Source organism: Leopardus geoffroyi, chromosome C1, assembly GCF_018350155.1.
Source record: "Leopardus geoffroyi isolate Oge1 chromosome C1, O.geoffroyi_Oge1_pat1.0, whole genome shotgun sequence".
Taxonomy (NCBI): domain Eukaryota; kingdom Metazoa; phylum Chordata; class Mammalia; order Carnivora; family Felidae; genus Leopardus; species Leopardus geoffroyi.
The window spans coordinates 98,099,242-98,113,843 of record NC_059328.1 but is presented as its reverse complement, the minus strand read 5'-3'; the positions used below and the strand labels follow the sequence as shown (position 1 = coordinate 98,113,843).

The window sequence follows — 14,602 nt, the reverse complement described above, 5'->3', positions numbered from 1 at the left end:
TTGCATAAGGAAGGCAATGCACTTAAACAGTACTAGAGTATACACTTAAAAAAGGTTCACTGGGTTAAGCGTCCAACTCTTTATATTGGCTCAGGTCACGATCTCACCATTGGTGGGATGGAGCCCAGTATCCGGCACTGTGCTGACAGCGTGGAGCCTGCTTGGGATTCTCTCTCTCTCTCTGTCTCTCCCTCCCTCTCTCTGCTCCTCTCCGACTTGCTCTAGCTATCTCCCAAAATAAACAAACATGAAAATGCTTAATATGCTACATTTTATGTGTATTTTACCACAATTTTTAAGAATTAATTTTAAAAAGAAACCAAGCACCAATTAAAAAAAAAAAAAAAGATGACTGAACAGCAATCCACATCAGTCAGAACCCACTGGGAAAAAAGACATGGACCAGAGACTACCTGGCCATCAGAGCCAGAAGCCAGAGGCGGGGCCAGGCGGGGCCAGGCCAGGCCTGGGGCTCCGCGCAAGGCGGGGCCGCACGGCGAGGATGCTGGTTAAACTGGGTCACCGGGGGACTGGGCCGCCACTGCGCAGGCGCATATGGCGGCTGCCCAGGCGCCTTTTAAACATACCGGAAGTGACGTCTGTAACGCTGAGACAGGTTCGGGGAAGGTTCGTGTAGGTGAGCAGGGCGGGGGACCGTGGTCCTGGGCCGCTATGAGCTGCACCATCGAGAAGATCCTGACAGACGCCAAGACGCTGCTGGAGCGGCTGCGGGAGCACGACGCGGCCGCAGAGTCGCTAGTGGATCAGTCCGCCGCGCTGCACCGGCGGGTGGCCGCTATGAGGGAGGCGGGGACGGCGCTTCCGGACCAGGTCGGGCAGAGGGTAGGGGGCCGTGCCCGCGGGTTCTGTGCACCGGGAGGGGTGGAGGGCATAGCACGGTGGGAACCCGGCTTTAAATTTATGCCTGCTCTCAGAGGGTGGCGGTGACACCTTTCTGCGGGGTCGGGGCTGAGAATGCTGCCCTGGAGCCCCGACCCCAACTTCTTCGGTTGCATCCGCGGCTGTTTTCCTGGTAACGGCGCGCTTAGTCTGTCTCTGTTTGTCCAGTATCAAGAAGATGCACCCGATATAAAGGACATGTCCAAATTCAAACCTCACATTCTGCTGTCCCAAGAGAACACACAGATTAGAGACTTGCAGCAGGAAAACAGAGGTTAGTCAGGTCTTTTTCTGTAGTTATTATTTTCTAATATCCAATAATGTTTCAAAAGTTCTTGCCAAACTAACTTCACATCTTATATATATCTCCGGATTAGTACTTTGAAAAAGCGTTATCCCTTGCTGGCCCAGTAACAATAAAGTTTACGTTACCCTTTTTAAGGTCATCTGACTGATTTTGTATTTATAGGCTGCTTACCAAAGGGGGTGCTTAGTAGAGTTGAATTATTGCATGGCTTATTTGTGTATCCCCATATGGATATTTGCATAAGAAAAGAGTTAATATCCTCAAGAGCTTAAATTTTTTGTTTATTGACATAAACACTAAGATTGAAGAAGTTTTTTAAATGTTCTTGTGCAAGGTGGAAGAAATGAATTTTATCCTCAGGGTATATATTCTCAGGTTTAATGAGTAAATTATCAATGATAGTATGAAGTTATTTGTCAGTTTACAGAGAGCTTTCACATATATCATCACATTATATTCTCATATCTTCATTTTGAGGTAGATAAACCAGTATTTAATATTACAATGCAGTTAATAGGCTCAGAGAGGTTAAATGATTTGCATAGGAGTAGCAGTAAGCTAGTAACTCACAGAATTGAACCGAAACCCATGTCTTCTGGTTCTACATCCCATGTTGTTTCTACCAGACTATGCTGCCTCTACATAGAAAGTTATTTTTCAGATAGACCTTAACTGTTGAGTTTTGTGGACTTAAACACTGAGTTATAACTTTGCATTCACAATATCTCACGGACTGTCATAAAATTCCAACTTTAAGAGCTTTGGCTTTGAGAGCTCTCTCTCAGACATCACTGCCAAGTGATTTTATTTATTTATTTTCTTATAGAGCTATGGGTTTCCTTGGAGGAACACCAGGATGCTTTGGAACTCATCATGAGCAAGTACCGGAAACAGATGTTACAATTAATGGTTGCTAAAAAGGCCGTGGATGCTGAACCAGTCCTGAAAGCTCACCAGTCTCACTCTGCAGTAAGAAATTTTGATGAATAAGTTCTAAATGAACAGGATTGAAATCTTGAATTGTTTTAAATTGTTTGCTTGTTTTTGAAGAAAAGTAAGCTTGTTTTCCTTTCATGTTTATCATATTTGCTTTGATTTCCCTATACCTTTGTAAGGATATGAATAGAAAGAAGGGGGTAAGGGACTGTTCAGGTGCTTTTCTCTGAGTGGGATTAAGGTTCTTCCCTTCCTCACCAAGATCTCTTTTCAAGATTAATGGATGCTTAGTTCCTTGACCAAACATAATGCCAGGTAGTGCTGAAGGTGCTCAGTAAATATTTGGTTGCTTATTAAATTTTTTTAAATGTTTTATTTATTTTTTGAGAGACAGAGACACAGAGTGAGCAGGGGAGGGTCAGAGAGAGAGAGAGAGAGAGAGAGAGAGACAGAATCCAAAGCAGGCTCCAGGCTCCAAGCTGTCAGCACAGAGCCCAATGCGGGGCTCGAACTCACAAATCACAAGATCATGACCTGAGCCGAAGTTGGACGCTCAACCCACTGAGCCACCCCGGCGCCCCAATATTTGGTTGGTTATTATTGTACTTTCACTAAACTATAAGCTCCTTGATTGTAAGGAGCATGAATTCTTCTTTTATCCCTAACATAGTACCTGGCACATAGCAGGCAGTCAGTAAACCTTTATTAAACTGAACTACATAGCATCATACTATGTTGTCAGAAGTATGGTTTTAAAAAAATACATGGCGTAGTTTCTATAGTTTGGTTGCTTATGATTTAATTTGGGAGACCTAGTAATTGTGCTTATGTTTGTAGAGTGCTTCATAGTTGTCATTGTACATTCACATGTACTATATCATTTAAAACGGGATTAAAAGATGGGCACCTATTTGCTCCAGGGAATTTATGAAAGATAAGTTGCATCTTAGATTCCTTTGAAAGCATTTTACTGACTTAACAAAAGTCTTAGGGAGCAGGAATATTTTAAATATGTGAATAGCTCTCATCTAGAAGAGAAAAATAAACGATTTTCTGTTATCTGGAAGAAAAAACTTGAACCTTAAAAGAGACAGTTTAGTTTGGGGCGCCTGGGTGGCTCAGTTGGTTTAGCATTGGACTTCAGCTCAAGTCATGATGTCACGGTTCATGGGTTCAAGCCCTGCGCCAGGCTCTGTGCTGACAGCGCAGAGCCCACTTTGGATCTTGTCCCCCTCTCTCTCTTCACCTCACTCACTCTCTCTCAAAAATAAACATTTAAAAAAGAAAAAAAAAAGAACACTTTAACTCACATGAAAAACTTGCGAAGAGATATGTCCAATGATAGAATAAGGTACCTTGGAATGCGGTGAGCTTCCTGCCAATAAATATACTCAAATTTAAGTTAAACAGCCACTTAGAGATGTTGTTCAATGGCCAGTGGTTGGTTAGACTAGAATCAATCTTTTGAAAACAAATTATTTATTTGTGAATACCACAAAATAACTTGATTATGTCTTTGCCTCTTCAGACTCAGATTGTGATGAAACTCCTGTGTAACTTCTATAGCATAGATTAAAGGAATTTTTTAACTCATAATGCATATGTTCTCGTGAACATCTGTAGAAAAGATAACTTTTCACCTTTGTCTTTTCTTAATCTTAATCTTTACAGGAAATTGAGAGTCAGATTGACAGAATCTGTGAAATGGGAGAAGTGATGAGGAAAGCAGTTCAGGTGGATGATGACCAATTTTGTAAGATTCAGGAAAAACTAGCCCAATTAGAGGTAAGATTGTTGCTATTATAGGGTCACAATATTCAGGGAGTTTTCTTAGAGTCCAGAAGGTATGCCATTGCTATCCTAGGCAGTGTATTGATGTTTTCTGTGTGTTCATGATTTAAAATTAAAATTCCTGTTCTACATCCTCTCCAAGAAAGTAAATACAATTAGCAGCAAACAATGAAAATGCCAACTATGTATTGGCTAGAAATTGAGATATTATCATATTGAGAGGGTAGAGAGAGTAGAAGAGACAGATTACATGTGAGCTAAAATCCCTCCTCTGCTATAAAAGGAAGTCAGATAATGTCTTAAATTGATCATCAAGAAATAGCAGTACAGGGGCACCTGGGTGGCTCAGTTGGTTAAGCATCCAACTTCGGCTCAGGTCATGACCTCACGGTTCATGAGTTCGAGCCCCACATTGGGCTCTATGCTCACAGCTCAGAGCCTGGAGCCTGCTTCAGATTCTGTGTCTCCCTCTCTGCCCCTCTCCCACTCACACTCTCTCTTTCAAAAATAAACATTAAAAATACATATATAGCAGTACAGGCATAATAATTACTATTAATTATTCATTTATTAACTATGGAAGTAAGTACCAAAAGAAATAGATAAAAGTTTTAAAAGTAGTTGCCCTTGGGGAACAAAGCCAAGGGCATGCTATTTATTTTATAAGCCTTACAGTTTTGATTTTTTAAAGGCTCTTTTCATGTAATATTTTTATTATAATAGCATTAATTTACCAAGGGAAAAAAAAAGACCTGGAGGTATTAGAATCCCATAAAATTATTAAGAAAACACATAACAGTAAATGATTTGAATGTTGCTTATTACAAGATGCTGTCATGGCCCCTTTGAGAAATATCAGAGAGAAAGAGAGGATCCCTGCACAGAGTCTACTGAAAGGAATAAGACTAGTACTTACATGATATGAAATGGTTTGTACATGCTAGGAGAGATGCACAGTACTAAGGGAAGCACTTTATATGTTAGACGATTTAATGACCATGGACACAGACTCTTGATGAAGCCTAAAAATGCTATGGTTTCCTAGAATTTCCTACAGAGAGAATGAGGATACAGAGTGCAAGCTGCCCTAGCTGGAAATCAAAGGGAGAGACAAGGTCTCAAGTAGGAATTAGGAGTTAGTTAAAACAGTAGAACAACCTTGTCTATACTATCCCTGATGTACCTCAAATATGGAAATAGCCCTAAGGAAATGTGGAACAAATTTTACTCAGTATTTTAATTGGAAAGGACACCAACATCAGATTGAAACCCTAGCAGTATCACATCCCCGTTGTCTGCGTTTGGACAAGTTTTTGGACTTTGGTGAGCCACAGTGTCCTCGTCTTCTAGAGAACGTGGATGTAGGGAACGGTACCTGTGCTACATGTTGCTGTGAGATGATATATGTAGGACACCCACTGGTACCTGGCTGTGGACCCATGAGTAGTTTCTTCTCCTTTTCTTCCTTCCTCCAAAACTGTAGCACATTCAGGAGAAAAGACTGAGCACAGTAAAAATATTATTAGGAATTTAAAAGGTAGAAGAAATAGTAGTAAAACTAGTGGGAACCACAAAAAGTACAACAAGCACCAAATACCTCAGGTGGAGAGAGACTTTGGTTTTTTTTTCCTTGTAATCCTAACATGTGGTTTATATAAATTACTCAGTAAATGTATATTAAATGATTAATAATTAGTATTTTAGGAAATTTTCAGTTATTTTGTTTCTTTCAAATGTTTAAAATTAATATGCTTTCTGTTCCTGGCCCAAAATAATGTATTCTGATACAGTCTGACAATCAAAATACTGAAATAAACATACCTTTTTTTTTCCAGCTTGAAAATAAGGAACTTCGAGAATTATTGTCCATCAGCAGTGAATCTCTTCAGGTCAGGAAGGAAAACTCAATGGACACTGCTTCCCAAGCCATCAAATAACTCCACTTCTGAATGACAGCTGGAGATTGTCAAGGAAGGAAGTTATTATCTTTCTATTTGAGTATTGTCCATGTAATGTCTTGCCTCAGACTTGATTTAGTGTTGATTAAAGGTATCAGGTGGCAGTTCAGAAATTCGAAATCAGATTGGCTGTCCACAAAACAGTTTTTGGGTGTGTTCGTGAAAATACACACTGAGTTTCACCATTCCTTTCTGAGAGACTACTTTTAATTTTAAGTTCTGGGACCTTGATTTATATAAACTGTGTTACCAGTTCCTTTTTGTTTGTTCATATCTCTGAAACTTAGAGCCTTTTATTATAAGCCAGCAATTTTATTTTATATAGGATTGTAAATTACAATTCTAAAAAATTTTTAAAAGAGATTAGCTTTTTAAATCTACTTGGCATACACCTAGATTTTTTTTCCAGTTGAGAAAAGTAATACAATTCCATAGAACTAGATTAGTAGATTCTCTGATTTGTAACGTCATTCACCTCCTATGAAGTTTTAAGTCTCTCTGGTGCTAAGAGTTGGCACTTTATGACCTGGTGTCTTTACTCTTAATTTGAGAGAACCTACTGCTAGTCCCCAAGAAACATACTTGAAAATAAGTCCACCATTTTTCTAGTGATAGTAAAGTCATTGTATTGTTCAAAGAATCCTGAGAAATTTGTCCCGTGTATGTGCATATACACATGTACTCTTAGTTAAGTCCTAAAGGTAGCTTTTATTTATTCTATTTGATATTAATAGTCAATTTTTCAATATTGTCCTCATAGAAAATCTTCAACTTGGGTGATTCACCCAGTTGAAGAGCATACAATAGGTTTATTCACATCATGGTTTTTAATGTACAACATTCTCTTTACTATACATAGAACTTCTTTTTATAGTTGAGTACCATCACTTACTTGGATGTCTTTCATTATTAGTACTGGCAGTTGGCTTTCTTTTTAGATCCACTTTTCACAAGGAAGCAAAGGTTTATCACCTAATGAGAGTTATTACATTCATCGTGTTGTGCAGACAACAAAGCAGTGTTGAGATTCAAATGCTGAGTAGTCAACTAGGCTCACTCATCAACTCGTTCTCCCATCTCAATTTAGTCACATGTGAAATTTACAAATTACTTCATGTTATACTGTCAGATTAGGTTTGCCTAAAAACAATTGAAATAACAAATCCTAAACCTGTCCACATTTTCCAGTAGTACTAAGCACCATACTGCATAGGAGAGACCCAGTATTAAAAAAAGTTTTTTGTTTGTGCTTTGTGTGATGTAAACTTTCATACGGCCATAAAGAATTAGTTCCAATTAAAACAATAAAACTTAACTAAGATATCCTAAAAGCATCTGATCCCAGTAATACTGAAATGACTTTGCCTATAGTGGTGGTCTTTAATAATCAGGTATTTTAGAATTTGTCAAATTTCTATTCAAAGTCCTATACAGAATTTGAAAAATACTACCACCCCCAGTGTAGGCATTTTTATCTTGTTTTCCAAGAGTAAGTAAACCTTTAGTCCAGCCATTTGGCTTGAAGTATATACCCTAAGTGCCACTGTGTGTCCCACAGTTCCACTCAGGAGGCAGTGGACTATACAGGGCCATCAAATGGCCCATTAAAATATGACATGGTGTCTCTTTATCTGCCTTATGTTCCTTTAAAGGTGTTTATAAAGTACTTTACATCTTAGATATCAGGATAAATGTCTATGTTAACTTTTCACCCTGGCAAATCAAAAGCTTGAAGTCTGAGTCTGAAGAGCTCTCAGCACCCTACATAATGTAATTCTGGCTAGTGTTAATATAAATGTTTCTAATAAAAACTTCATTTTGAGAATAACAGTTAATTTTATTCCGCAGTGAGTCTAATTATCAGGAAATACAAAGGTCTATTTTTCACATAATAGCAACATGTCAAGTAGACAGGGCTTTTCATAAATATTTTATAATTAGCATAATGTAGTCAGATGTATAAGTCTACAAATAGTTGTATCTAAAATGGTTTTAGAAGGGTACTTCCATGGCTCAGTCGGTTGAGCATGATTCCAGCTCAGGTCATGATCCCAGGTTTGTTGGATCGAGCCCCACATCGGGCTCCATGCTGAGCTTGACCCTGCCTGAGATTCTCTCTTCTCTCTCCCTCTGCCCTCTCTACCCGGCTCATGTGCTGGCTCTCTCTCTCTCTCTCTCAACTAACTAAACGAACAAATAAGTGAATAAATAAAATAGTTTTAGAGATTTCCTCATGATTTAGAAATCCAAAATTATATGATTACAAATCAAATTACAAAAACTGAGTTTAGAAGTACCTTGAAAAATGCTTAAATATTACTGATCTTACCTTAATACCTTTTACCTTGACTTATATTGATAATTTTCACATAATTTGATTCAAACATTGAAGGTCCATTCCGTGTTCCCCAAAGTTGTTTGCTGACTACTGAAATAGAAACTTAAGAATGGGATCCAGGAATTTGTATTTTATAATCATCCCAGATAACTTCTAAGGATACTAGTTTGAGAATGTCTAATCTGCTATGTACCAGGCACTTCATTTGGAGTTACGAATAGAAAAAAGGTGAGGGAAAGGCGTTGACACTGTTTTTGAAGAAAAATTTGGTAGAGGAGACAAGTATACATATAATTACAGGGCAGTGATAAATCCAATATGAGAATGTATAGGATACAGAGAAGGCTCTATGAGGAGGAGAAAGCTTGGTGCTTTCTAGTTATTCTATAATCTCCATTTCAACTATACCTCATTTTACATACACTCAGGCACAAGGAGGTTATGCTATCTGTCTAAACTGGAACCAAGATTCCAACCTAGAGAGACCCTTAAACATACTCTTAACCACTAAGTTAGGATGCCTTTAAATGCCAAATACGGGTCAGAGTTCAAGTGGTTCTTGATTGGCAAAATCTATTTTTACTAATAGTGCAAAAGAAACACCACAGCCCATATATTAGAAAATAGGAATTCAATAAATGGAGTCTTAACTCATGAGATGTAATTGTCCTCTCTTTTCTAGAGTGGTGCAGCTGAGACCATGTGTGCATACGATTAAACAATGTTTAATTGGTGGTCTTACCTACATACAAAGAGTGCAGTGCTGTCTTTCAAATCCGCCTCCTGAGCATGCCATTTTTCATCCTTCATGCTCTTTTCTTGTGGTTGCAAGGTCGGTGCTGTGCCAGATTCCATGTCCATACTGAAGGCAGGAAAATAAAGGGAAATGGCCTGTGCCAGCTCTGTGTATCCTCTTTTACAAAGGAAAGCAAAGCTTTCCCCGAAATTCCAGACAGATTTCCCCTTGTCTTAATTTGCCTGCCTCTTTAAATGGTAACTTCTATCTTCAAAGGAGGCTGTGTACATAGCTGCCTCAGATAAAGTTGGTATTCCATTAGCAAGGAGGAAAGAGTATTGAGAAAGCAACTAACAAGGTCTGACAAGTCCTTTTACTCTGAATCATTCTTAATAAGTGAAGGTTGAAGGTGTTGGTGTTGAGTGGCCAAGAGTGGCTGTGGCAGACAACTGTCATTTCTTTCCTGGCTGCCCAATATCATTCCTATCCTGTTAGGGAGTCCCTCACCTAATGAGGCAGAGGCCTTCCTCCCTCCTAAGAAATTTAAGTGTCAGATGTTTTCCCAGCCTCTTTTGCAGCTAAGGAAGATATATCTGCTTTAAACTTTAAAGTTAGGCATACAAAGAAGCAGGGAACTATGCAGAATTCCTTTTGAGTAAAGGCCTACAACACTGGCTACTATGTCCAGTTCCACAGAGGAACAGCCCAAGCGGCTTTAGTGACAACATTTCAGTATCCAGTGTCAGCAAAGTCAATGGTGCGGCTGCAGTGTCTCTGCCACACAGTGAGATCTTCAATGAAGCAATTATCTGAAGTGATTAGAGGCTCTGTAGCCTCTCATTTTGGTTTTCTGCCTGTCATAGAGATCCTGAGGATTGCCTTTTAATAAAATCACTTTTTGTTAAAATTAACCTGACTTGCCTCTAATTAAGAATGCTGATCTTGGGGCGCCTGGGTGGCGCAGTCGGTTAAGCGTCCGACTTCAGCCAGGTCACGATCTCGCGGTCCGTGAGTTCGAGCCCCGCGTCGGGCTCTGGGCTGATGGCTCAGAGCCTGGAGCCTGTTTCCGATTCTGTGTCTCCCTCTCTCTCTGCCCCTCCCCCGTTCATGCTCTGTCTCTCTCTGTCCCAAAAATAAATAAACGTTGAAAAAAAAAAAAAAAAAAAGAATGCTGATCAAATAAGCATAGTCTAAAAAACAACTGCGCAAATACAAATTTTGCCAATACTTTATACACAATTTTGCACTTACGTTTTAATATTTGACACTTAGAAAAGGATACGTAACATGCAGATAAGCTATCAAACATAATCATTCATCACCTAACTTAAGAATTAGAACATCACCCATACTTTGCATTTATCTAAGCTCCTTTCCTATTCTCACCATCTCCCTACTCCCTCTTTTTGATAGTTCTACCACATGCAAAAAGATCTAAAATATGTATGCATCCCTAAAGTGACATTTTTTAGTTTTGTCCCATTTTGATTTCTATAAAAATGGTACCATATTTTACATAGTCTATAGGGATTTGATATTTTCAACTGAACATGTTTCTAAAAATAGTTTTGTACATAGCTGTCATTTATTTCCACTGATGTTCACTATTTCGTTGTGTGATCATATAATGTATTGAGATACATACATAATACTACAATTATGCATTTTGTAAATCCTTGCTAATATCTGACTTCCTGAATTTTAATTCTCCATCCACCTTTATATTAGATACATTTCACAATAAGCAGTTATATTGCACATTTTTCAGTATTTCACTTGCAGGTGTCTCAGCAACTTTTAGGGGGAATTAAGGACTATTATCTCCTAATATAATGGAAAGCAGATGATGCTTTTTCTTTTGTCACCCACAAAGAATGCTAAAGAGGAGGCAGAACCTTCAGAGCTGAATGAACTGCAATTTACTCAACATTTCATCTAGCCTAAAAATACAAGAGGAATTGATGGAAGTGGATTTCTATATGTTATCGATCCTAAGCTTGATTTTTATTTCATATGTTAACATCCCTGTAATTGGGATATGTCTTACACATGTAGGGGTTTGTGGTGTAGTTGACTGTAAGCATAAGCATAATTGGCTGTGTTCCTGGTGGCATGACTGGACAAAGGTAAGCTCTTGCTATTTTGGTCAAGAAACTATTTTAAGCACTATTTGAGAAGGGAGTAGGGGTTTAGCTGTTTTCTGTGAACTTTCCATTCATGTGAACCTTCTGGTAAGATCAAGAGAGTGCCAGCATAAGAACTTGGGAGTATGGCTATATTCGTTCTTTACTGCTATATAACAGATGACCACAAATTTCCCACCTTAAAACAATGCCCATTTTCTTCTCTTACAGTTCTGTAGGTCAGCAGTCCATGCAGGGTTTAACTAGGTTCCCATCTAATGATGTCACAAGGCTGAAGTCAAGGTGTCAGCATAGGCTAGGCATCTCATCTGAGGCTCTGGGCCCCCTCCCAAGCTCACATCGTTGTTGGCAAAATTCATTTCTATACAGGTGTAAAACTCCCGGGACTTCAAGGCCAAAAGGAGATCACTCTCCAACCTTCCTTGTCTCCCATCTCTAGACTCCCTTTTAAGAGCTTACGTTAGGCCCAACCAGAATAACCCCCTCTTGATTAACCCAACTGATTGGAGATCTTACTTACACCTGCAGTAATCTCTTTGCCATAAAGGAGATATGAGGTATCCTCTAATATCCACAGGTCTAGCCCATGCTCAAGGGCAGGGGACTATACACAGCATGTACACCACCAGGTGGTGGGATTCTTGGTAGCCATCTCACAGTTCTGCCTGCCACACAGCTTTTGCTAGCTTGAAATAAAATTCTGGACACCACAATGAAGCACTCTTAGGAAATCCTGTGTTACCAGTATTTTTGGTGGCCTAAGAATAATCCTGTGTGGAAAAACCTGCACATCTATGAGCCAAAAAGAGATTCAGTAAGATTCATCAATGTATGCTGTAATCAGTGAACTAAAGTGGTTTTTTTTTTTTTTTTAACGTTTATTTATTTTTGAGAGAGCACACATGAGTGGAGGAGGGGCAAAGAGAGAGGAGGACAAAGACCCAAAGTGAGTTCTGTGCTAACAGCTCAACTGACTGAGCCACCCAAGTGCCCCTAGTGAACTAAAGTTTAAACAGAAAAAGGTATTTGCTTAGCTTCTATTAGTTTCCTAGAGTTACCATAACAAATTACTACAAACCGGATAGCTTAAAACAACAGAAATGTATTCTGTCACAGTTCTGATGGCTAGAAGTCTGAAATTAAGGTGTTGACAAGGTTGTTTCTTTCTGGAAGCTCTAAGGGAGAGTATGTTCCATGCCCTTTTTCTAGCTCCTGCAACTCTTGGCATTCCTTGACTTCTAGATACAGCACTGCAATTTCTACCTCAATCTTCACATGATTTTCTCCCTGTATGTCTGTGTCTGTATCCAAATATCCCTCTTCTAAGAACAGTAGTCATTTGATTAGTTGTTGCTATAATTCAGTATGACTTCATTGTAACTTGATTACATCTGCAGAGACCCTATTTCCAAACAAGGCCATGTTCTGAGATTCTGAGTAGATATAATTTTGAGAGGACAATTCAATCAAGTCCCAAAGTATCTCCCCCAAAACATTTAGTAATTATAATGGAAAAATAACAATTTTACTATGAATAATCCTGGCAGACACCACTTTAACCAACTGATTAAGGTAAACATCACTAATAATAAATTTCAACATCTTATGCCCCCTGGTATAATGCAATGAGAAAGGTACATCACCTCCATAACATTCTTTCAAATAATGCATCACCTCAATCTAACCCAGGGAAGCATCAGACAAAAACAAGTTGAGGGATGTTTACAAAATAACTGATCAATGTTCCAAAGTGTCCAGGTCACGAAAGGCAAGGAACTGTCACAGAATGGAGGAGAGTAAGGAGACAACAACTAAATGCAGGGTGTGATCCTGGATTTGATTGTGGAAGAGAAAATGGATACCAGGGAAAGAACTCATGAAACCTGAATTAATTTTGTAGTTTAGTTAATATTGTGTCAAGGTTAATTTCCTCGTTTCGAAAATTGTCCTATGGCTAAGTAAGCTTAACATAATGGAAAAGTGGGTGAAGTGTTTATGGGAACCTCCTATATAGTTTTTGTAATTCTTTTGTAAGTCTAAAACTATCTCAAAACAAATATGTATTCCCTGGATTACTAATGAGGCTGAGCATAATATCAAATGATTATTTGCCTAACAGTTCTCTTTTTTTTAATTTTAGAGAAAGAGAGAGAGACAGAGCTCGCACACACCGGTAGGGGTGAGGGAGACAGATGAACCTTAAGCAGGCTCCATATTCAATGCAGAGCTCGATGCGGGGCTCAATCCTGTGACCTTGGGATCATGACCAGAGCAGAAATCTAGAGTCAGACACTCAACCAACTGAGCCACGCAGGCACCCCGTACCTATACAGTTGTTCGTTTGTTTGTTTTAACATTTATTCATTTTTGAAAGACAGAGAGAGGCAGAGCATGAGTGAGGAAGGGGCAGAGAGAGGGAGACACAGAATCTGAAACAGGCTCCAGGCTCCGAGCTGTCAGCACAGAGCCCAACGCGGGGCTCAGACTCATAAACTGCAAGATCATGACCTGAGCCGAAGTCAGACGCTCAACCGACTGAGCCACCCAGGCGCCCTTAACGTTTTTTTTTAATGTAGACATTCAAGTCATTCCCCCATTTCTTTTCTTTCACTTTTTCCTATTTATAGGTATTAATTTAATATATATTTATGATACTAATACATTATCATTTTTACATGTTGCAAACATATATATTCTAGTTTCTTGATTTTTTAAAGTTTTTAATGCTGTCTCTTGGTGAATGGAATTTTTAAAATACAGTCAAATTTATTACTACAAAGAAAGATTCAGAAGTTAGGTTTTGTGAAGAAGTTTTAGGAAGACCACCAATTTACTTTGCTTATTTTTTTTTTCACTTTATATACACACGAGAGTGACACATGATGAAAATGTTTTTAAAGTTTTATCTAATTAGACCTAAACCAGGTCTAAATAACTTTAAAGGAACTCCATTAACAAATATAAAAATTGTAACCAATGACTGTATTATGTCAGAGTGAAAATGGCAACATATTTTCTTCTTGCTGATGCACAAATAATGATGTATGGTATAATCAATAATGTCTTAGAATTAGTGAAATGGATAATTCATCCATTCGATGAATATTATTAAGTACTTACTGTTATGTCAGTCCCTGTCCTAGATTTAGGGGATGTAGTGATGAACCAGAGAACTGAAACTTGGACTATTGTTTAGAAAGAAGGGGAATAAACAACTAAATTCATAAATGTGTTAATTTTGGACAGCAATACATATTATGAAGACAATAAAACAAGCTAATACTATGGAGAGCGATGGTGATAGTGGGTACTTTTACTTTAGAGAAGATCTTTGTGAGGCAGTAACATTTAAGCTAACAAGTTACTGATGAGAAAGTGCCACAAAGTGATAATTTGGGGAAACAGCATTCCAGACAGCAGCAACAGTAAATGCAAGTTCTGAGTAGAAACAAATCTGCAATGTGGGAAAAACCAAAATAGCAATGGAATTGA

At 38.6% G+C, this 14,602-nt stretch overlaps 1 protein-coding gene across 1 annotated transcript; it reads left to right on the top strand.

Moving 5' to 3' along the window:
* Positions 1-542: 542 nt before the first annotated feature.
* On the top strand, positions 543-7,727 carry SIKE1 (suppressor of IKBKE 1). Its single transcript, XM_045478758.1, has 5 exons — positions 543-831; positions 1,069-1,174; positions 2,034-2,176; positions 3,815-3,928; positions 5,770-7,727. Exons 1-5 carry the CDS (start codon positions 556-558, stop codon positions 5,869-5,871), a joined length of 741 nt encoding a protein of 246 aa, XP_045334714.1. The 5' UTR covers positions 543-555; the 3' UTR covers positions 5,872-7,727.
* Positions 7,728-14,602: the final 6,875 nt, after the last annotated feature.